General features: G+C 42.6%; 1 protein-coding gene across 5 annotated transcripts; it reads right to left on the bottom strand.

The window, feature by feature from the left end:
• Positions 1-754: 754 nt before the first annotated feature.
• On the bottom strand, positions 755-24,828 carry LOC130210327 (scavenger receptor cysteine-rich type 1 protein M130-like). Of its 5 annotated transcripts, none has more exons than XM_056440451.1 (11): positions 23,522-24,828; positions 21,341-21,385; positions 13,078-13,377; positions 8,685-8,987; positions 8,295-8,594; positions 5,990-6,289; positions 5,600-5,899; positions 5,215-5,511; positions 3,692-4,021; positions 2,610-2,692; positions 755-2,259 (listed from the first exon to the last, which is right to left on the bottom strand). In XM_056440451.1, the coding sequence occupies exons 1-11, from the start codon at positions 23,565-23,567 to the stop codon at positions 2,113-2,115; spliced, it is 2,451 nt and encodes an 816-aa protein (XP_056296426.1). In that variant the 5' UTR covers positions 23,568-24,828; the 3' UTR covers positions 755-2,112. The 5 variants fall into 5 exon arrangements, with proteins under 5 accessions (XP_056296426.1, XP_056296423.1, XP_056296422.1 ...); XM_056440448.1 differs by having other exon boundaries at positions 20,961-21,385; positions 23,522-23,539; XM_056440447.1 differs by lacking the exon at positions 23,522-24,828 and adding an exon at positions 20,961-21,249 and having other exon boundaries at positions 21,341-22,008.
• Between the last annotated feature and the right edge of the window lie 61 nt (positions 24,829-24,889).

Here is a 24,889-nt window from a genome sequence, read left to right as displayed (position 1 = left end):
CAGCAGAAGTCTCTATGAACCCTTTGAATCCTGCACCACCGGTTCTTTTCATTCCGCCATGTCTATCAAAGATCTCGTCCGAGGCTGTCAGCGTTTAATACGACAGCTGAATTCTCTTGCCGTGGTTAGGCGCCAGGCGGTGATGATTTTTTTTTAGATTGCCCGAATGTTTGTTTTTTATTTACTACGGGGAGCTTTTTATGATGACAGATCATCATCGCCACACAGAATAAGGGAAGCTCATCTTCCAGTTTGAATTTCTGGTTGTTTTCACAAAGACCCGCGGCTTGGTCTCTCGGTGGTTTGGGGCTTTGGCAACAATAAGGGTCTTAAAGAAAGCTTTTAATCGTTGAATCGGCACTTTTATCTGCCATCAAGTGTTGAGAAACGAGGCGGCAGCAGCAATACAAAACGCATTATGACGAGTCACTGGGTGTGTCTGAATCTGTGAGTCGGGATCAATCTAAAGCTGCTCAAAGAATGTTTTTGTTTCAACATTGGGTCTCATGTCTGTGGAGGAATCCCTGACCATGTTCTGTGAGTCAGGTCATTCCACACAGGCACACAGCACACAACTCGTATTATAGAAAACATTGCTTAACAGCTCAGGAACAAGAGCATCAAGTTATGAAAGTATATTCCGTTTGAATGACTAATAAATTTATATAATAAGTACAATATTTTTCTCCTAGAATTCTTCAAGTATTTCTCAGAAAGAATTTTACCTGACAATTATTGTAAGAAAAAGAACCACTGAAAGTAGAAGCATTTCTTTAATATTCCTCATCGTTTCCTTGAAAGAAATTAACTTTTCAGTCGCTTTCTTAATTCACTGGAGACTGAAGACTACACTTTGTTTACGGTGACAGAATGCGTCTTCATCATGAATGGGCATGCTGACACTTTACCCTCGCCATCGTCACTTCACTGTTTTAATCTTTACTCTCATGGAGGATGAGGAGCACCGTTTTTTCTTTGACTAGCTCAGAAGATTATATGAAGATTATATGATTATACGACAGTTCACTCAACAGATTATATAATGTTGCAACAGTTCACTCAACAGATTATATAATGTTGCAACAGTTCACTCAACAGATTATATAATGTTGCAACAGTTCACTTAACAGATTATATAATGTTGCAACAGTTCATTCAACAGATTATAGAATGTTGCAACAGTTCACTCAACAGATTATATGACGTTGCAACAGTTCACTCAACAGATTATATAATGTTGCAACAGTTCACTCAACAGATTATATAATGTTGCAACAGTTCACTCAACAGATTATATGATGTTGCAACAGTTCACTCAACAGATTATATAATGTTGCAACAGTTCACTCAACAGATTATATGACGTTGCAACAGTTCACTCAACAGATTATATAATGTTGCAACAGTTCACTCAACAGATTATATGACGTTGCAACAGTTCACTCAACAGATTATATAATGTTGCAACAGTTCACTCAACATATTATATAATGTTGCAACAGTTCACTCAACAGATTATATGACGTTGCAACAGTTCACTCAACATATTATATAATGTTGCAACAGTTCACTCAACAGATTATATGATGTTGCATCAGTTCACTCAACATATTATATAATGTTGCAACAGTTCACTCAACAGATTATATGACGTTGCAACAGGACCACATCACATTTTCCTCACTTGATCAACTTCATCCACAAATTACAACTTTAACAATCTGTGCTGTACATCCATATTCCAGTTACCATTGATATTACATTTAGGAATAACAGGTGTATTGTATACATCTCCTGTATGAAAGCAGTTAATTGAATAAGTACTGTTGCTGTCTAAGGGTCCCGTGAGCCACTGCAAGGCTTTTAATGTGAAATATCAGTGCAGCAATTATAAAAATAAAAGAATATAGTCATAAAAGCACAATTGTACATTCATATTACATGATCTTTTCCCCTTTACAATATGTTGTATTTATTATGATTCCATTCATTTACATGTCATACCCTTTGCCTTTACTCTGCCACTGAGACTTCTCATGGGAAAGTGTGCACTTCCCTCTCCTCGGTCGGACTCTGGCAATGAGAGCAATATTAAAGAGTGAATTTAGAGGATCACGTCCCTGGTTGTGTGAGAGCTCCATCAGATCGCTGCCTTGCCCCCTGGGCTCTGGCCTCTACGCCCAGCAGGTTGTTGGCACCACCAAGGTGACCCAGCTCGAAGTTTGCTTCCTCTCGTCTTGGCGTTGCCCGTGTTTTTGCCTCGAGAGTATAAAAGGAAAGAAAAGTTACTTAAGTCTTTGAGTTACAGAATAAGAAAACAATACTTTCTGTTTCTGTTTTTAACAGAAGTGCTTTGTTTTTGTACTGCTTGTACAGTAAAACAGTGAAAAACTGTATTTCTGCCAGAGACTGTTTTACTGATGTTTCAAAATAAAAGCCTACCAGGAAAAAAGAGAGTGTTGAGTGTGATGGAACAGCTGAGAAAGACGTAACTTTTGATTATCCCTACAGTAGGCTATGAAAGAAATGCCAAACTGGGATCCAAAAGTACACTGAACACTTGGATGTGTGGATATTACATCCCTTTCTCAATCCCTTGTGATGTATACCTTGCAGTAGCAGAAGAGGACAGCAGTGAACACCACCATCAGCACCATGAAACCCAGTCGGATGAGCAGATGTGTTACAGAGGCTGAAACAGAAACATGATCACGTCAGTTCATACAGGAGCTCAAGTTGCTTAATTCAAAGAGTTTTCATCTTTTAATCCTTGTATTTGTTTCTCGTCATTCTATGTTATTGACCATAGCTGTACGTATTCTCCCGCCAAACTGACAATCTACAGGTGTTGCAAACGTTTGCTCTTTCAACACATCGTTCACAAACTAAGGCTGCACCTAGTGACACAACTCATGATATCAAATAACAAAATATAATTTGAGAAAAACACAGATTGGTATTACATTACATGTCATTTAGCGGACGCTTTTATCCAAAGCAACTTTCAATAAGTGCATTGAACCAAGAGTAAAAACTCAGAACAACAAGAATCCAGAAAGTAACATTTCTTCAAGAAATTCGAACTACAAAAGTATTTTAAGTAAATGCCATTTGAGTGCCACTGAAGTGCTAATCTGTGTTTTAATCCAGATATAGTTGGAAAAGATGTGTTTTTAGTTTCAAGAGCAATTGTTACCTTCGCATTGAAAATGCGGAAGGTTATGTTTTGATCGCCGTGTATTTATTTATTTATTTGTATGCGTGTTATTCGCAAAACTCAAAAAGTATTAAACCGAATCGCATGAAATTTAGCGGGATGATTGGTTATTATCTGGGGACCAGTTGATTAGATTTTGGGATCGATCGGGTCAAAGTTCAAGGTCAAAGGTCATGAACAGGTCAAAATCTTCTTGAATCGCATGAAATTTGGTGGGATGATTGGTTATTATCCGGGGACCGTTTGATTAGATTTTGGGATCAATCGGGTCAAAGGTCAAGGTCAAGGTCATGGAAAGGTCAACATCTTTTTTTTTACCATAGCACGATACATTTTTATCCAATTTGCATGCAACTAATGCCAAAATGTTCATAATTCAATGCCCAATCTTGTGATATGCGAAGGTATGCGCTCTACCGAGTGCCCATTCTAGTTTACACAATGCAGAGAACTGTCGATCCTCCATCGCGTTACCTAGGACAGTGAGACGGAGCGGCTGGCTCTCAGATGACAAGTTGTGGGAGAAAACATAGAGGTGATAAACACAGCGGTAGACCCCTCGGTGGGCGGAGCCGGCAGCGGGGAACAGGAAGTGGGCAGAGTGATTGACAGCTGGCAGAGTGTAGTTCTGCGGTGTAGCTGATTCAGTCACAACCAGCTGGAAGGAGCCTCCTGGGTGCTGTGGCAGGGTGGAGCAGCTGAGCGTGAACTCGGAGCCCATGAGCACCTGAAATCCCCACTGCATGGCCCTGGATACTCCGTCAGGGTGAGTAGCAAAGGAGATGTTCGGCTGAAACAGGAAATCTGTGAAGACGTGGAACACCAAACAAATATAAGGATAATTTTTTCAAACCTATTTTCCCAGTGACAACAATATGTACAACAATTTCTGATATTATCCCAGTATTTGGGAGCAAGTGTTTTGTCAAATGGAGACAAAATGGAGTGTAATCAGTGAAACGGCATGCGGCAAAACCAGTTAGTTAGGTTAAGGAGGAAAATAAAATAGGTATATAAACAAATTAAAACAAAAAGTATAGAAAACACACTAATTAACCAGGTTAAAAGCCCTGCTGTCAGTATTTACATTGTAGTCAGAATAGACTACAAAATAAGGCCTTGCTGTTTGTCATTCTTCCTCCGTTTGGTGAGACTGGTCTTGTCCATTAAAAGTGTGTGTTGTGTGTGTGTTTTGTGTGTGTTGTGTGTGTGTGTTTTGCACCACTGACAGGCTCAGACAGTTTTCATAACCACAATATGGAAAGGATCCCACGGAGAAATAAAACACATTTTCTTTATCTTTTGCTTCATTTAGGCCTGTACAACAAAGCGAGTGTTACGACATGCGGCGGCAGACCCAAACGCAGACCAGGGAGTAGAAAAGGGGGAAATTGTATATTATCAGGGAAACAGGCAGGGAACAGCCGGCAGGCTAGGGAACCGGGCGGGCGGATGACTGTGAGAAAAGACACGGTCAGAGGCGAGACAAACACAACAAGGTTGAATCTTCGACGTAAGAGCAGCCGGGAGCAGCCGCTACAAGATCAGCTGAGAGAGCAATCAGGCATTAAATGGATGAGGAACCGCGGTAGATAAACAGCAGGGTGGTGATTAGTTAATTGAATGCAGCTTGGTTGCTTGAGCAGGTGAGGTTGGTCCAATCAAGGAGGAGCTCAGTCTGAACCACGCCCCTACCACACAGTCTAGGCTACAGGCAGGAGGTGTACAGTCAGACTGTTGGACTCCAACATGTCACACTGAACCACATGGCTCAACGGCTGACACACATAAGTGAATATATAATAAAAATATAGGATAAATATATCGACTTTGTGCAGTTATATAAATGCACAGTGTGGTGCTGTTAGATTGCTGCTAGACCCTCCGGCCTGTAGCACAGTCCGCCCGTCAGTCAGTTATTGAGTCTTTCTGAAATCTTTCTGAGAAGAGAATATTGTTAGTTTTTCTGTTATGGTTGTTGCCATTTGTAGTGTTACCTGAGCAGGTGACCTCCAGAATCTTCACGTAATCCGCAGGCCATATTAATACGCATTCCCAGATTGTAGAATCAGACGGACCGCAGGATGTTTTGACTCTCCATCCCGTTGGGTGATACGAATCATCTTTTGTTCTTATTGAAACAGCAGAGCCACAGTCCAGCTGTCGACACACGACTGCTGCGGACATCAGGTCCCACGAATAGATGTCCACTGGTCTCCAGTTTCCCTTGTGTTTCAGCTCTAGTCTACCAACGCAGTGGTTGGATCCGTCGACCAATCTGACCTCATCAGACTCTGTAAAATATTGACAAGAGAGTAATTATTTTATATGAAGTGAATTACATTTAAATAGAGCCATATCAAACTGCAGCTCCTGTTCTACCTGAGCAGGTGAGTCCAACAGCTTTGGCAGAAGAGCGTGTGATTCCAGCTGAGCTGTCACAATCCAGGAGAACAGCCTCGTGGCCCTCACACAGGAACTCTTTGGTCCACATTGGACTCTCGCTGTCTCCATAGAGCGCCCCCTGGAGGACTGAAGGAGCCCCACAGCCAAGCTCCCTGCAGACCACCTCTGCATCCTGCTGGTCAAAGTCATCCTCATACACCGAGGACCACGACTGGTCAGACTTCACCTTCAGTTGGCCAGAACACAGACTGGTCCCATTCACCAGCCTGACGGATTCTTAAGAAAGACAAAATGTAAATGTAAGCAAACACACTGCCGAGAATATAGAGATATATCTGCCATACAGTAGTGGCTGGTGTTTGTTACCTGAGCACTTGATCTCAACGTTGTAACGGGAAAGGTGAAAGGTCTTCAATAAGCACTCCCGAACTGCATTCTTGGGCTGGAGACAAGCGGTTTTCATCACCCACATGACTTGGGAGAAGTCGTTCCTTTTGCTCCCTATTGAAACAGCAGAGCCGCAGTCCAGCTGTCCACATATTATGTCCGCCATCTTTCGATTCCACTCAGACCTCTCGGCCACTTTGTTCCACGTCCCCATTTGTTTCATCTCCAGTTCACCAGCACAGCGACTGGATCCTCGCGCCAACCTGAGGTCATCGGGCTCTGAGCAGACAGAAGTAATTGGTAAAACGATATGAAGTCACATTTTAGAGCCTTTTACCGCCAACGTCATCAAAGAGAGAGGGTGCATGTTGGCAACAGAAGTGGCGTCTCGCCAAAGCCATCCAGACGAGTTAACACATTTAAACATTTCAATAAAACTGTTAACAGCACGAACATGTCTTGCTGTTGCATGTTTGGTTGTTAAAATCTATAATCAACAGCAGGATCAGTTTTACAGAATCCCCCCGTCAACAACTCTTCTCGGAGCTCTTGCCTGTCTTGAGAGCCCTGTAAATGTATATATGTGATTAATCATGATTAATCCACAGAAACCTGTGATTAACCTGATTAAAAATTGTAATCGTTTCACAGCCCTAATATATACACATATATATATATATATATTTATATATATGTATACAGGCACGTGCACAGACATTTTGGGGGGCAGGTGCTCAAACCAAAAAAAAGGGCACCCATCGCCAAAATGATTTTTCCAAGTTAAGGAGTTGGTTGCTAGCAACACTTGAAACACATTGTGTCGTGAGAAGACATGAGAGTTGAACAAAATGACATGTTTTCTATTAACAATTACAATTTATTTTCATTTACAAAATAATAGGAGCCAAAAATGCCATATAATAAACAACGTACTAACCTCGACCGTTCGGTCATGCCGGGAAATATCAAACTTCTGTAAAACGTTATAAGGCCTCAATCTGATATTTCCCAGCATGACATCACTCTTGGTTAGTAAGAAGCTATTACAAGTGTTGTTTTTTTCTTGCGTTTACTCTTTTCTCCCTCTGCAATTACTCATACAAGATTGAACTTTGTAAAACTGGAAAACAGACAAAAACAATGAAGAGACATGATACCACATAAACAATGTGGTATTATGATAACACACCCAGAGCTATTGTTAGCATAGGCTTTAGCTGCTCTGTTCTAGCTGTGAATTATTGTGACATTTATAAATGAATTAATAAATCAATATACCATCGAATTGTTCTAATGGCATTTATAAACAGATCTCTCTCTCTATATCTATCTCTATATTCTATCTTTCTCTCTCTCTCTCAAACATGACGGCGTCAGGAAACAGTTGGACTTGGCTTTCTGGCTTCGAAATCACGGATTTCGGGAATTGAATTTGTGTTTGTTTATTTTTTTTAGGAAACGTCGGACCAGTTGGCAGACGTAATATTTTCAGTCAGGGTAATTTATCACTGTAACGTCAGGGGAAACACCAACACATGTCCTGTGTGACTCATGCGGTCAGAGGGAGAGTCTGGTGCTGCGGTCAGAGGAGAAGGAGGTGCAGCTGTTTATAAAGGAGGAGCACTGCGCGGAGTGGGAGGTTTGGTGGCACTGTGGAGGAGGAGGAGGAGGGGGCGTGCGGGGCTCGTGAGCGTGTCATGTGAGCAAGTCATGAAATTCTCACAAGAACCCAAACAAATGCCTGACAGGATATCCAAACACATTTGGAGGACTTGATGACAGAGACTATTTTTTTATTCTAAATACTTATTAATGAAGAAAAAAGTGGGCTCCAGCAAAAGACTGAGGTCGATCTGTGCATCGTGGGTATCTTTTCATCCAGGGTAAAGGGCTGTGCTTGAGCACTAGAGGTCGATCTGTGCACGTGCCTGTATGTATATATACATATATATATAAAATATATATACATGTATATATATATACATGTATATATATACATGTATATATATTCATATATATATACATATATATATATACATGAATATATATACATGTATATATATTTTATATATATATGTATATATATATATTTTTTAATATATATATACATGTATATATATACATGTATATATATTTAGATATATATGTACTATGTTCTTGTTATCCACATAGCCATACGTCTGTTCCCAAACTGCATTGGCACACTTACTTACGTCATCACTTACAAACTGTAAAAGTGTTTATTATAATAGAAACTCATATTAAACTGCAGCTCCTGTTCTACCTGAGCAGTTGAGTCCAACAGCTTTGGCAGAAGAGTGTGTGATTCCAGCTGAGCTGTCACAATCCAGGAGAACAGCCTCGTGGCCCTCACACAGGAACTCTTTGGTCCACATTGGACTCTCGCTGTCTCCATAGAGCGCCCCCTGGAGGACTGAAGGAGCCCCACAGCCAAGCTCCCTGCAGACCACCTCTGCATCCTGCTGGTCAAAGTCATCCTCATACACCGAGGACCACGACTGGTCAGACTTCACCTTCAGTTGGCCAGAACACAGACTGGTCCCATTCACCAGCCTGACGGATTCTTAAGAAAGACAAAATGTAAATGTAAGCAAACACACTGCCGAGAATATAGAGATATATCTGCCATACAGTAGTGGCTGGTGTTTGTTACCTGAGCACTTGATCTCAACGTTGTAACGGGAACGGTGAAAGGTCGTCAATAAGCACTCCCGAACTGCATTCTTGGGCTGGAGACAAGCGGTTTTCATCAACCACATGACTTGGAAGAAGTCGTTCCTTTTGCTCCCTGTTGAAACAGCAGAGCCGCAGTCCAGCTGTCCACATATTATGTCCGCCATCTTTCGATTCCACTCAGATATCTCGGGGGCCACTTTGTTCCACTTCCCCATTTGTTTCATCTCCAGTTCACCAGCACAGCGACTGGATCCTCGCGCCAACCTGAGGTCATCGGGCTCTGAGCAGACAGAAGTAATTGGTAAAACGATATGAAGTCACATTTGTTGAGCCTTTTACCGCCAACGTCATCAAAGAGAGAGGGTGCATGTTGGCAACAGAAGTGGCGTCTCGCCAAAGCCATCCAGACGAGTTAACACATTTAAACGCGCACCGAGTTGTCGGACTCGGTGCGCGCCGAGAGAGCCACCCTGCGAGCGGCGGAAAGAAAATGGCGCAAATCGAATCAAGCGGAAGACTTGCTCTTCTATCAATCTCTCCTCTCCTCCTTCTCTTCCTCTATCTCTGCAGCCAAAAGCTCGTTCTACCTGACCAAAATTCAGTCTTCCTTCTCTAACCCCAAAAAACTCTTCTCTATCTTTTCCAACCTCCTTGATCCCCCTGTCCCCTCCTTCCACTCTTTTGCCGAGCCACTTTGTCGACTACTTTACAAACAAGATAGACGACATACGCTCCTCCTTTACAAATCCATCTTCTATCACCTCACCAACACTAACTTCTTCATCCCCCTCTCTTTCCTCTTTCACCCCCTTGTCTCCCAATCAAGTTCTTAGCTTGGTGACCTCCGCCCGACCGACCACCTGCGCCCTTGACCCCGTCCCGTCTCCCATTCTCCAGGCTATTGCTCCTGACCTTCTGACCTTCCTCACCCATCTTATTAACAGCTCCCTCTCAACTGGCTGTTTCCCTAACTCTCTGAAGGAGGCGAGAGTCAACCCTCTCCTGAAGAAAGCCCACCTCGACCTGTCTGAAGTCAGCAACTACAGACAGGTCTCTCTTCTTCCTTTTCTCTCCAAAACTCTGGAGCGAGCTATCTTGAGCCAAGTGTCCTCCTATCTCCACAGTAACAGCCTTCTTGACCCTCACCAGCCTGGATTCAAGGCCGGCCACTCGACAGAGACGGCCCTCCTTGCTGTCTCTGAGCAGCTTCACACTGCTAGAGCAGCCTCTCTCTCCTCTGTCCTTATCCTTCTCGACCTTTCTGCAGCATTTGACACCGTGAACCACCAGATCCTGATCTCTTCTCTTCAGGACCTGGGATCTCAGGCACTGCACTCGCTTTATTCTCTTCCTACCTGAACGACCGCACCTACTGGGTAACTTGGAGGATCTGTGTCTGATCCTTGTCCTCTCACTACTGGGGTTCCTCAAGGCTCCGTCCTGGGGCCCGTCCTCTTGTCTCTGTAATCAAATTCTCTCGGCTCTGTCATTCGCTCGCATGGCTTCTCCTACCATAGCTATGCTGATGACACCCAACTGATCTTCGTTTCCACCGTCCAAACACGGTGGCGGCACGAATCTCTGCCTGTCTGACTGACATCTCTCAGTGGATGTCTGCTCACCACCTGAAGATCAACCCTGACAAGACTGAGCTACTATTCCTTCCAGGGAAAGGCTCCCCCACCCACGACCTGACTATCACCTTCAACAGCTCTGTGTTGGCCCCTACCGGACTGCCAGGAACCTCGGGTGACACTCGACAGTCAACTCTCCTGACGGCCAACATCGCTGCGACGACGCTTCCTGTAGGTACATGCTGCACAACATCAGGAGAATCGTCCTCTTCTTACTCAGAAGGCGCAGGTTCTGATCCAGGCTCTGGTCATTTCGCCCGACTACTGCAACTCCCTCCTGGCTGGTCTACCTGCTAGGCCATCCGACCCCTGCAGCTCATCCAGAATGCAGCAGCTCGACTGGTCTTCAGCCTCCCGAAATTCACCCACCCACTCCGCTCCTCCGCTCTCTCCACTGGTTACCGTGGCTGCTCGCATCCGCTTCAAAACACTGGTCCTGGCGTGCGTGCTCTAGACAGATCGGGCCCGTCTACATCCGGGATATGGTCACACCGTACACCCCACGTCCGCTCCGCTCGCCGCAACAGCCAATCGACTTGTGCCTCCTGCACCTCGAGCTAATCACTCGAAATCCAGACTGTTTGCTCACCTGGCTCCTCAGTGGTGGAGCAGGCTCCCACTGACATCAGGACAGCAGAAAGTCTCTACATCTTCCGTCGGAGACTGAAAACACACCTTTTCCGACTATATCTGGATTAAAACACAGATTAGCACTTCAGTGGCACTTAGATAGCACTTACTTATGGTACTTTTGTAGTTCGACTATGTTGAGGAAATGTTACTTCCTGTATTCTTGTTGTTCTTAGTTTGTACTCTAGGTTGAAATGCACTTATTGTAAGTCGCTTTGGATAAAAGCGTCTGCTAAATGACATGTAATGTAATGTAATGTAATAAAACTGTTAACAGCACGAACATGTCTTGCTGTTGCATGTTTGGTTGTTAAAATCTATAATCAACAGCAGGATCAGTTTTACAGAATTCCGACACAATCACAACCGTTTCAATGGAACAGGTGTGGTTGCATGATTGATAATAATAGATTATAATACTGTAATAACATATATGACATACAAATGAGTATATATATATATATACACATATATATATATATTTGTATATTTATATGTATATATATACATATATATATTTTGTTTTATTTCTTTATTTATATATGTATATATATACATGTATATATATTTATTAGGGCTGTGAAACGATTAAAAATTTTAATCGGGTTAATCACAGGTTTTTGTGGATTAATCATGATTAATCACATATTTCCGATATTCTCGGTATATTTTGTGAGAACATAGAGATTTATGACAAAAGACGGATATGTACATTTATACATTCTTCTGTACAATGGTGCTGCAACTCAGCAGTTATTTAGCAGTTTTCTTCCATATGGAACATTAATACATCTTCATCCTAAACAGAATGTTTAACCCTCCTGTTACCTTTCGGGTCAATTTGACCCCATTCAATGTTTAATGTCGGTGTTCTTTGGGGTCAATTTGACCCCAGGCTGTTTTTCACTGTGTCAAACATATAAGAAATATCAACTTTTTTATTTATTTAAAGGGCTATTTAGGTAGTCAACAAACAAACATAAAGTACCTCACACTTATACTTGGGAAGCAATATTAATTCTAATAATTTTCTGGAGATTTTAATTGCTGGGGTCAAATTGACCCCGAGGGTAAAATATGTTAGTAAATGTAAAGGTAACAGGAGGTTAAACAGAACATTTTTCTCTTGTTTGTCAACCATTAACTCCACCATGATACAATCTAAAGGCCTCTAGTCTTCCTCTAGCAGCTGCTGAGGCAAACTGACTGTGTGGGTTTTCTTCATGAACTGGGCCGTGATGAAAGGGACGGCGGGGACACCGCTGCAAAGCTGAAACCTCACCGGCCCGGACAGGTGGACAGATTGACAAGTGACTTTTTTTTTGCTCGGTCCCGATGCGCGCGCAAGGAGCTCTGTGGCGAGCGAGACGGAGATCGATAAGTGTTAACGCAACGCGTAATAAAAGAACAAAGACGTGCTATAGAGAACATGTCAGGGGGCGGGCCAATCTTTTTAATGTCATGCGATCTACCGACACTACGCCGCGATCGACTGGCAGGTCGCGATCGACGTGTTGAGACCCTGATCTACAGGAAGTAAAAGTCGTAACAAGGTTTCCGGAGGTGAACCTGCGGAAGGATCATTACCGATGAACAGACCGTCTGCATGAGAGCGGACAGAGTTCAGATTGAAGTGGTGTATTGGAAGCTCATTTTGCAAGTGACTTTTTTTTCGTCCCGATGTGCGCGCACACGCCGGCATCCGAGCTCTGGGGTGCGCGAGACGGAGATCAGAGTCATGTTAACGCGACACTAGAGACAGAATGACACGCTGCTGGAGAGACGACCAACAACAGACGGATTGGAAGCTCATTCTGCGCATGCGTTAAATGCGTTTTAAAAAATAACGAAGTTAAACCTGTAATTGGATTAACTGAGTTAACGCGTTATTTTTCACAGCACTAATATTTATATATATATATATATATTTAGATATATATATTTATATATATATATGTACATATATATGTACTATGTTCTTGTTATCCACATAGCCATACATCTGTTCCCAAACTGCATTGGCACACTTACTTACGTCATCACTTACAAACTGTAAAAGGGTTTATTAAAATAGAAACTCATATTAAACTGCAGCTCCTGTTCTACCTGAGCAGTTGAGTCCAACAGCTTTGGCAGAAGAGTGTGTGATTCCAGCTGAGCTGTCACAATCCAGGAGAACAGCCTCGTGGCCCTCACACAGGAACTCTTTGGTCCACATTGGACTCTCGCTGTCTCCATAGAGCGCCCCCTGGAGGACTGAAGGAGCCCCACAGCCAAGCTCCCTGCAGACCACCTCTGCATCCTGCTGGTCAAAGTCATCCTCATACACCGAGGACCACGACTGGTCAGACTTCACCTTCAGTTGGCCAGAACACAGACTGGTCCCATTCACCAGCCTGACGGATCCTAATGAAGAAGAGAGAGGGAGAAAGAAATGCACAGAAAAAACATGCAACAAGAGAATTTGCCCTGATTCAACTCGGTGAGTCAGGGACCTCCGTTTGGGAGGATCCTCTCATCGGACCCCTCCCCCGGTGCCGGCTGGCCCTCATCAGGCGCATCATCTGCATGCTCACTGCACCCTCAAAATATGTTCTAGAGCACAACATTTGTTCTAGATCTAGCCAGGAAAAAAGAGACAGTTTGAGTTAAAGAATAACTTTCAGGCAGCAGACTTACAAAAAATAAACGAACACGTTACAGTTCAATGAAGTGTATGCAGATTTGGTGAGTATAGCTTTTAGGGCTGCAACAACGAATCGATAAAATCGATAAAAATCGATTATTAAAATAGTTGGCAACGAATTTCATTATCGATTCGTTGTGTCGCGCGATTATTACGGTGCTCAATAAATCACGGAGTATAAAAAAAAGTTGAGTTGAGCGCAGAGCGGCGCAGGGGAAACAAGAGCGCAGCGGAGGGGGAGCAGAGAGCATAATGCTGCGTTGTTAGAGCCAATCAGCGCTGAGCTGCTCCTCTGTTGATGAATCTAATTGGCTGCTGCTGCTCACGTGGCGCTGGATGCGGAAGTCATTCACGTAGTCGGAGACATTCACGGAGCTAAGTGCGCCTCCGGGTGACGTCATGACCCCAGACACCAGGGCGCTACATGTCACGACGTGTGGCATTTCCACAAGAGTATAACGTAGAAAACGTGGTTATTTATTCCGTGGCGGATAGCGGAAAATATTTTTCCATGGAGAAAGGCAACGGAGATAAGCCACGACTCGCCGTGTGCGCTGCGCTGCGCGTGCAGACAACATTTGACGGAGCGGAACAGCGCGTGCGCTCTGATCGCTCTTTTAATGAAGTATCGAGACTAAAAATATGCTAAATCACATCGTTTTTAACGTACTGGTACTGTCATGATTTGGGACTTTTGTTTTTGCCACTGGGGTCATTTGGCGACCTCTGGTGGCCGAAAGACATTATGTCAGTCTTTCTGGTCCACACCTGTTTTCACTTGAATTAACTTTGTTTGACCAGGGTATAAATACCTGGCAGTGTGCTAGACACGTCATTGCGACGTTTGACTATTCGTAGTGATCCTCGTTACCCTCTCGTAACGTTCGCTACTCTTCCGTGTTTTGGATTTTGACTCGTTTGGATTATACCATGTTTGGATTTTTGACTCTTGTTGGGATTATACAATTTTTTGATTTTGACTCGTTGGTATTATACCCTTTTTGGATTTGACACTTTCGTTTGGATTATACCTTTTTGGATCTACCTCTTGTGTTCACGTTATTGCCGCTTTAAAGACACGTTTACATTTTGTGAAACTCCGTTGTGACGGAGAGGAAATAAAACACTTGACTGTAGGGGAGAGCGGGGTAATGTGATACACTTTTTGCATTTGCTCCCCTCTAGGCGAGCTTAAATGATATATCAGTAAAACGTACACATTTCCCATTAATTCAGGATGTTACCTAGCAATGTACGTTATCAGAATGTCTTTTGGACAAAGGGCAGTGAAAATATGATTGTTTCAAAAAAAGTGGTCTTGTGTCTCACTTTACCCCAGCTTAGGGGTAAAGTGAGACAGACCTGAGAAGTCAAGGGGGTAAAGTGATCCACTTACTTTTTCCATTTTAAAACTACCATAACAACACATGTTGTAATAGTTACAAACCTGACAGCTAGATTGACAACTACACATTCCAAAACTAATATCAGACTAGTCATAGAATCATGGAGATTAAGATCAATTAAGCACATTTATTTAAACACTTGAAAGTAACTCCGAACAAAATCCTATAGCTACAACAAAATATAATGCAAAATGTTTTAATTAACAATCAAATGACAGATAGAACCAGTTAGATTAGAACTCATATGCCAGTTCACGGCAATCAACTGGAGCAAGGCCATGGAACTGGTCAGCTCGTTGTTTCAAGTGTTTGCTCCTCTTCCATCTCATCTGTAAATATTCTCTTTGCCTCAGCTACTGCACACCAGGATACTGATTTTACTTCCCCTTTCTATTTTTCTTTATGAATCTTTTGAGGGTTGTCTTGTCAATATTTCTATCCCTTCCAGCTTTTCTTCAGGACTTACACTACCGTTCAAAAGTTTGGGGTCATCCAGACAATTTCGTGTCTTCCATGAAAACTCACTTTTATTTATAAATGAATTGAACATTTCATAGAACATATAGTCAAGACATTGACAAGGTTAGAAATAATGATTAATATTTGAAGTATTAATTTTGTTCTTCAAACTTCAAGCTCAAAGGAAGGCCAGTTGTATAGCTTATATCACCAGCATAACTGTTTTCAGCTGTGCTAACATAATTGCACAAGGGTTTTCTAATCAGATATTAGTCTTCTAAGGCGATTAGCAAACACAATGTACCATTAGAACACTGGAGTGATAGTTGATGGAAATGGGCCTCTATACACCTATGGAGATATTTCATTAGAAACCAGACGTTTCCACCTAGAATAGTCATTTACCACATTAACAATGTATAGTGTGTATTTTTGATTAATGTTATCTTTATTGAAATAACAGTGCTTTTCTTTGAAAAATAAAGACATTTCTAAGTGACCCCAAACTTTTGAACGGTAGTGTATATCCTTGCATGACCTCAGCGGCTGCACTCTCCATCTCTGCAAGGGGTGTTTGGCCCCATGTTGTCTTCCTGGTGTAGTTTCTTGGCATGATGGCTTTTCTACAATGTTTATGATATTACAAATACAACATAATTAATGTAATATTACACTCAAATATGTTTACGACTAAACTTAACTTGGGGTAAACTGTCTCACTTTACCCCATAACATTTGTCTCACTTTACCCCACAGCCACTATTTTAGAAAAAACAACATATCTTAGCCATTCAGGCTAATCTTCAGCTCGCATCAATCACATGGTTGTATATGTTAGAAGTTCATCGACATGTATGATATATGGTTTTCTACCTAAATCAATTTGCTTTGACACAAAAGTTGATTTAGTTCACAGCAGGAACATTTACTTTTACATGCAAAAAACTGATTTTTGTGAAAAAACATACTTAACACAGCACCAGCACCACTTCTTTTTCATGGCAAGGGGGGAATGGGAGGGGCTTGAAAACATAAATCTCACATTACCACAAATGGGTTCCTTTGCCTAGATACAGGGGGTGTCTCACATTACCCGATGTCCCACATTACCCCGCTCTCCCCTACTCTCTGCATCTGGGTCCTCAATTGCCCACTGGGTAGACCGTGGGTTACCACTACAGCGACCCGGGTTTTCTTCCAGACTCCGGGGTCCTGACAGGTACTTTGTTAGTATCGGTGCAACGTGACGGCAGCAGATGTAGCGGACTAACATTCAAGCTAACCTAACTTCCCAAACGCTGTGGACATCTGAACGCTGATTGGCCGAGACGCGACACGTCCCATCAAAGATGTTTTATTGCGAGGAGCACCACTTCACATTTTTTCCGCGTCTCACTGCAATCTTAACGGCAGCGGGCCAGGTGAAAAAATTAATAAATCGGAACGCGTCTCTGATATTGTTCAGGGGGCGGGGCCACATGGGGACCACTGCTCAGGAGAGGAAAGCTGTCAGTCTGTTTGTGACGGTTCATCACCATGGTGACCAGTGGATCTCCAGGACCTTTCCATGACTTTAAACCAAATTTCCATGATTAAACATTTTGTGAAAACTCTGTCTATACGTGACAAAGTGAGAAGATGTAGTATTTAAACTAACAATGAGAATTCCAAAGCATACCGTATATATACCGTGTAAATTAAAATTGGAATAAAACACATTTGCATTACTTTTCCAAATATTTTGGGATTTTATTTTTTTCAATTACTTTTCTAGGCCTGCTAATAGCCATTTAAAAATGCCATGACTTTTCCAGGTTTTCCATGACCGTACGGACCCTGTTTTGAATAAAGGGTTGAAAATTAAAGTTTTTTTGTTTTTTTATCCGATTAATCGATTAATCGATAGAATAATCAACCGATTAATCGATTATCAAAATAATCGTTAGTTGCAGCCCTAATAGCTTTTGTTCGTACAATAACTATTTGTCTGTCCTTGTTTCTCAGTCCTTGTTCCTTTAACGGCATTTATCCTTTCCAAATGTTTGAGACTTTGCCCCTCAAAGGAGCTACATTTACTAATCTGATCACTATAGCACTAAACAACTATCATCAGGAGAGATATACACTCGAGTGATGTCTAGCTGAGCAGAGGATAAAGTTGCTCTTCCTCTGGGTGTGTTTGTCATCCAAGCTTCCCCTTGTGGACACAGCTGTATGTGTTTTGGTCCATGTATATTAGCCGCCACAATTAGTACCACCCTTTGGTTCCTCAATAAGTAAACACCGTTAGCTCTATCAGCACTTTCGCTGCTGTTTGCAGTGTTAGCTGTGAGCATGTCGAGAGGCATTGAGAGGCTGCATCTTGCCACACACAACCTCGGTTGTACTCACGCGCAGACATGAGCTGACGCCGAATCGGGGTGAGGAAACATTTGGATCTTTTACTTCTGGTTCTCCTCGTGGGAAACCGATATTCTGAGAGACTTTCAAAGTTAGACATTTTCTAGCCAAACATCCGCCTCCCTGTGGTGAGAAAGTGCTTGATGCGCACAGAACCCAAGGCATTGTCTGATGGTGTGACATCACTTTGGCCTTGCGGGCATTTATGACCTTTACGACCGTGGCTGATGTGACAAACGTAAATGATGCATTACCCATTGACACATGTTTGGGCCGCTCTAAAGGTGTGATAGTATTTCTCAAACAGAGCCTGCACTGTGTCTCAATCACCCTCGGCCGACTCTTTTCCAATATCGTAATATGGGGACGAAATCTTTCATACATTTTCAAAACCGGCAATCAGAACAAGCCTTCTCTCTTCAAGCAGCAACCGGCCAGCTGTATACCTACTTATGGGTGAATTTTCATCTCTCCATTGCACATTATTAACTATTAACTTCCTTTCCGGAGTCCTTGTGACTTCACCTTGTGACTTCACGTGTCTTAGGGTCCATTGGACCTGGCTGGGTCAACAACGAATCGATAAAATCGATAAAAATCGATTATTAAAATAGTTGGCAACGAATTTCATTGTCGATTCGTTGTGTCGCGCGATTATTACGGCGCTCAATAAGTCACGGAGTATAAACAAAGTTGAGTTGAGCCCAGAGCGGCGCAGGAGAAACAAGAGCGTAGCGAGGACAGGACGCTGCGTTGTGAGAGCCAATCAGCGCTGAGCTGCTCCTCTGTTGATGAATCTAATTGGCTGCTGCTGCTCACGTGGCGCTGGATGCGGAAGTCATTCACGTAGTCGGAGACATTCACGGAGCTAAGTGCGCCTCCGGGTGACGTTATGAACCCAGACACCAGGGCGCTACATGTCACGTCGTGTGTGGCATTTCCACAAGAGTATAACGTAGAAAACGTGGTTATTTATTCCGTGGCGGATAGCGGAAAATATTTTTCCACGGAGAAAGGCAACGGAGATAAGCCACTCGCTGTGTGAGCGCTGCGCTGCGCGTGCAGACAACATTTAACGGAGCGGAGCAGCGCGTGCGCTCTGATCTCTCTTTTAATGAAGTATCGATACTAAAAATATGCTGAATCACATCGTTTTTAACGTACGGGTACTTTGTTAGTATCGCTACACCGTGCAGCGTGACAGCAGCAGATGTAGCGGACTAACATTCAAGCTAACCTAACTTCCCAAACGCTGTGGACATCTGAACGCTGATTGGCCGAGACGCGACACGTCCATCAAAGATGTTTTATTGCGAAGAGCACCACTTCACATTTTTTCCGCGTCTCACTGCAATCTCAACGGCAGCGGGCCAGGTGAAAAAAATAATAAATCTGAACGCGTCTCTGATATTGTTCAGGGGGTGGGGCCACATGGGGACCACTGCTCAGGAGAGGAAAGCTGTCAGTGTTTGTGACGGTTCATCACCATGCTGACCAGTGAACAGGTTCATCCACATGCTGACCAGTGGGTCTCCAGGACCTTTCCATGACTTTAAACCAAATTTCCATGATTAAACATTTTGTGAAAACTCTGTCTATACGTGACAAAGTGAGAAGATGTAGTATTTAAAATAACAATGAGAATTCCAAAGCATACCGTATATATACCGTGTAAATTAACATTTGAATAAAACAAATTTGCATTACTTTTCCAAATATTTTGGGATTTTATTTTTTTCAATTACTTTTCTAGGCCTGCTAATAGCCATTTAATAATTCCATGACTTTTCCAGGTTTTCCATGACCGTACGGACAGGGGCGGCCCTAGCACATTTGGTGCTCGAGGCGAGCATCACTCGTGGCGCCCCCCCCCCCCCCCCCCGAAAATGTTTTACTCGATTTTGCACGAAAACGGAATTTCAACTTTCAAACGCTATTTTGCCCTGCAAGACTAAATTTCTTTCAAATAAACAGAACGATCGCAACAATGAACAAACATTAAATAAAGAACAACATCCCTGAGAAAATGTCACGTCTGTGCTGAACTACGCTCCGGCTACGCCCCCCTGATCAACGGTGCACATTCACTCCCTCGTCGTGCCCAAAATAATGTGACCGCCTACGGCTGCCTGTAATCCATCTACATCTATAGCTCAGCATGATAAGTGTTGGTCTGGACACCTGGAGATGCGTGATCGATTCCAAGACAAGACAGCTTTTTTCATCACTTTTTTTTTTTACATTGAATTTACATGACGCGGTCTACGCTTCACGGAGGGACACATGATGCATGAATATGTTCACAGACTCAAAGCGCCACCTACTGGCTCAACTGGACTTTGTCAAATCTGCCCCAAACTTCTCGTGCTCGTTACAAGTCACGGCCCGTGTCAAGTCCGACCGGCGTGCCTGCGTCCTCGGTCCTCGCTCATCTGCGCCGGTCAAAATATTGGTTGGAGATATAGAGGGGGGCGCAAAAAAAAACTGCCCAGCAGTTGTTTTTTTGCTAGGCGCATTTTTTAGCTGTGAAAGGTTTTTCTATCTCTTGGGAGTTTTTCCTGATCCGATGTGAGGTCCTGGGACAGATATGTGTCCAGACTGTGAAGCCCTCTGAGGCAAATTTGTAATTTGTGATAATGGGCTATGCAAAATAAACTGAATTGAATTGTAGAGAAGAGAAAGAAGGCAAGACCGAGAACATCTCTCTTTTTTAAGTCTCCTATGCCTCGACATCCCCCATATGTCGTGTGCCCAGTCCAGAGCAACACTGGGAATGCTTACAAGAAAAAGAAAAAGTCCTTGTGTTCCATTTCAAAGATACTCCAACCCACAAATACAGTACAATGATGTAAATTGACAAGGCAAAAAAGACCAAATGTGTTTCCAACTGTAAATGACTTTGACTGGAGATGAGTGGACCAGGCCAGCGAAGTGGCTGATGTAAGGATGGAGGGTTAGAAGTCTTGGGCCTCCTGCAACAAGTCTACTCTATGAGCTTGCACTAGTGGTGTTTGTGTTGTGGCTACTGATGTTGTTACCTGAGCAGTTGATCCCCAATCTAGCAGGAGGACTTGTGCTCCTTTTTGTGACACATTTGCCCAGTCTAGATTCAGATTCAAGACAGGAAGGTGGCACCTTCCAGGATAGTCCGTGTCTCCAATTCATTTGATCTCTTGTTGAGAACGTCTGAACCACCGAACCACAGTCCAGAAGTCTACAGACGACGTTTGCTAATTTAAGGTCCCAATCCCGGTCGTCCACTTCTGTCCAAGATCCCTGGCGCTTCAAATATAGCACACCAGAACAGCGACTTGATCCTTCCACCAACTGGACATTAGTCACCAATGAACACACGGAAGAGTAATTAGTCAAATTATCTCTTGTGCAATTCTTCTATTGTACTTTTTTCTCTGTGTACCTTTGAAAGCATCATGTTCATCTGTCTGGAGACCTGGAAAGAATCCTGAAAAGTAAAAAATACATGAAATGAGAGGTCCGATGGCCATGTTCATTCTCAAAGGTCAAAGGTCAGGGATATCTATGTGTACAGATTGTAAAGCCCTCTGAGGGGAGGTTGTAATATGTGATTCTGGGCAAAACAAAATAAACTAAATTGAATGAGGATAAGCAGTATGGATAATGGAATGGAATGGAGAGAAAAAGAAGAAAAAACTACACATGGTTAAGCGACTACTGGTGACTGTGTAGTTGTAAGATCACAACCTGTCTGAATACGGGCGGTGTGCTTTTCTTTGTGGATTGAGGATTTTAATACTTTCAAAGTATTCATATAGCAGCTATAAATTGCGTTATATTTTAAAAAAAGACCTGGAAAACACATATTAATATAGAACTTTTGAAGTATACTTTCAGATTTTCAAGGCCCCCTAACTATAATGGGCCCCTAAGATTAACAGATGTATTTGGATATGAAAGATAGAAAATACGCTACTATTCTGACATAATTCCCACCAAGCTATTTAGGCTTGGCCCTGATATTTAGTTTAGAATTTTTTTTTGTTCATCAGTACTTTTACATTACAATACATTTAATTTAGCTGATGCTTTTATCCAAAGTGAATTAAGTGTATGCTTAAATCAAACAGTTATTAAGCCAGCTTTTCTAAAAAATCAACTATTAGGAATAATATATCATATATATATGTAATAAATATATATGTATTATATTCATGAAGTTATTCTGACATAATTGGAATCAAATATATTTTATTTTGAAATGCCTTGCCTCTGAATATTTTTGACATGGTCAAAATACATAAAAGTTTTAGTAATAGTGTCTGTCAGACATTTTTTGTCACCAGGGAGGCAATACCAAACTATTATTTATGTTTCCTGTATTTACACCAATAAACGAGACAGAATATGTTCACTCGACACAGTGACATCATCGCAACTCCATTTAGAAAGTACCGTATTTTTTGCACAATAGGGCGCACTAGATTATAAGGCGCACTGTCAATGAATGGTCTATTTTCGATCTTTTTTCATATATAAAGCGCACCGGACTATAAGGCGCATTAAGCGGAAAAAAAAGCTGGATCTTCTTTTCAGTGATCTTGTTTTTGCAGTATGCGCGGAAAATGACCAACTTTTCTTCGTAATCTTTTGGCAGTTGCTGCGAGACGGTAGTTCGTGTGCGGATAGAGAGATTACGTCTTTTCATAAAACGAAAGCACCAAGAAGGACCGCCTCGAAAGTCATTGATATTCATGTCCCGTGCTAACGCTGTTGCCTTCAGTCGAATAGAGACTGTAGAGACGCTTCTACCTGCTGCTCTCTGTTCAATAACCCACTGTTCAATTTTGTCCTCTAACTGTGGCCATCTCGCTTTGTTCTCGCGGAAACTCTGTGTGGTCTTCTTTACTTGGCGCAGGTCATCTTCTTGCTTCCTCCACTTCCGTACCATTGATTCATTGATGTTGAATTCTCTCGCAGCTGCTCTATTCCCATGTTCTACTGCGTGACTGATAGCCTTGAGTTTGAAGTCCGCGTCGTAAGCGTGTCTTTTGACAGGTGCCATACACACACTGTAATATTATGGTGAAGCACAGTATGTATTACTCCGCGACGCTCCTGGCTACGGTAGCCGTAATGCTGCAAGCGGTGCGGCTTTGTAGTTTACCAAAGTCGTACTAAAACATTTTGACTTAGCGCCGTGAGCGCCTTGCACCACACAAAATCGCTTGGAGGTCAGTAAGCAAAACCAGAATTAATCCATATATACGGCGCTTCGGATTATAAGGCGCACTGTCGTTTTTTGAGAAAATTAAAGGCTTGTAAGTGCGCCCTATAGTGCAAAAAATACGGTACATGTTTCCATGTGGTTTGACTGCGGTTATGATTAAAGTCACAGTAAACAAAGTGTCAGCCAAAACAATGTCTTTGTGAGCCATAAATACTTCGAGCAGGGCCGAAGCCAGTTCACAAATGAGTGAAGTCCGGATTTTTGCGGCAGCCGGTCACTTGTCTAACACAGTTGCACATTCTGGGCCTCTCCGCATACACACATCCTGAAATGTGTGAATGCTTCTCTCAGCTCTGCCTTTGAAAAGCGTCCGTCAGTAAACCGGAGTCCTACCTGAGCTCCAGAGCCACAGAACCACAACCGGCCCTCTGGGATCCATGTCCTCACGCCGTCCTCTTCCTTTGCCGTCTGCGTCTCTTCATCAGGGCGAGAGTTAAGTTCAGCCCCGATTCTTTTTTGTTGTTGTGCTAACCATTTCCTGAATCACACATTTTTAATTTCGCCTGTTTTCTTTCAGGGCATGAAGCATCTTATTTTGCAGCTACAGATCTAACAAGTCAGACTAATACTTAATAGTAATACTTTCCATGCTGATTGGATCATTGTTAACTGGACAGTGTTCATGATGAGGACAGATTACACACAGAGATGTTGAAAAACTTGTTTTATTATCCTGCCAAATTCATAGACGAGGCAACCAGCATTTAAAAGTACTTTAAATGTATATTTTTACTTTTAAATTGACCATTTTCTAAGTTCATGGCATTGATGCTTATACTCTTAGACACTCTTTTTGGAATAGGATGCTTCCTGTGGCCAGATTCCTTCAGTGATACAGTTGCTATGGTTCTTCACGTCTCTTATCGATTCTCCCCACGCGGCGACCGCTGAGAAACACACTCTGGTTATCGGCAGCTGCATTCTGAGAAACATGAAGATAGCCAAGCCAGGGGCCACGTCACATGCATTCAAGAGTGCAAGAGAAAAAAAATCCAATCATTTACATAATCTTTTTAAACTGCTAATGCTGATTAAGAACAAAGATTGTGCCGAAAACACGTCGGGTAATAACATATTAAGAACAATATGTCCTCCGCTTCGATTAAGTCGGTGCTCGGGCCCTAATAATGCTTCTGCCTCTGCCTCCTAGCTAACCCTAACGCCCCAATGAAGACGCTGGAGACACCTTAACGCTGATTGGCCAAGAGTCGAAACATCATATAAAAGATGTGTTATTGTGAATATCGTCTCACTCAGTCTCATGCTTGCAGGTGTGCTGATAACTAAACGAGCATTTCCACAAAACGGCCCAAAATCTTGAAAAATACTGTCGAGAATTTATTCGTTTTGTCTGTTAATGACTTTATTGTCATGTTTGGTTGTTGGTAACACCGCACAGCCGCGTTACGGCAGACGGTCACGACATTTCAGAAACAATACACATCGGGAGAACATGTTCACAGGGAGGAGACACCCTCCTCCCTGTGAACATGTCCTTCCTATGTGTATTGTTTTTCTACTGTGATTCTATTGTGATTTGTGTCTGTATGTTTGTGAGTTAAGTTAAGTGTATAAGCTACTGGATGACCTAAATTTCCCTCGGGATTAATAAAGTATCCATCTATCTATCTACATTTCAGCTGCGGCTTTATAAGCCCGTCGTCCTCACGTCTAATGTGGGCAGCACAACTTCTCAAAACA

This window comes from Pseudoliparis swirei, chromosome 20, assembly GCF_029220125.1.
Source record: "Pseudoliparis swirei isolate HS2019 ecotype Mariana Trench chromosome 20, NWPU_hadal_v1, whole genome shotgun sequence".
NCBI classification, from domain to species: Eukaryota; Metazoa; Chordata; class Actinopteri; order Perciformes; family Liparidae; genus Pseudoliparis; species Pseudoliparis swirei.
The sequence above is the reverse complement of the archived record's forward strand: the minus strand, read 5'-3'. Positions and strand labels throughout refer to the sequence as shown.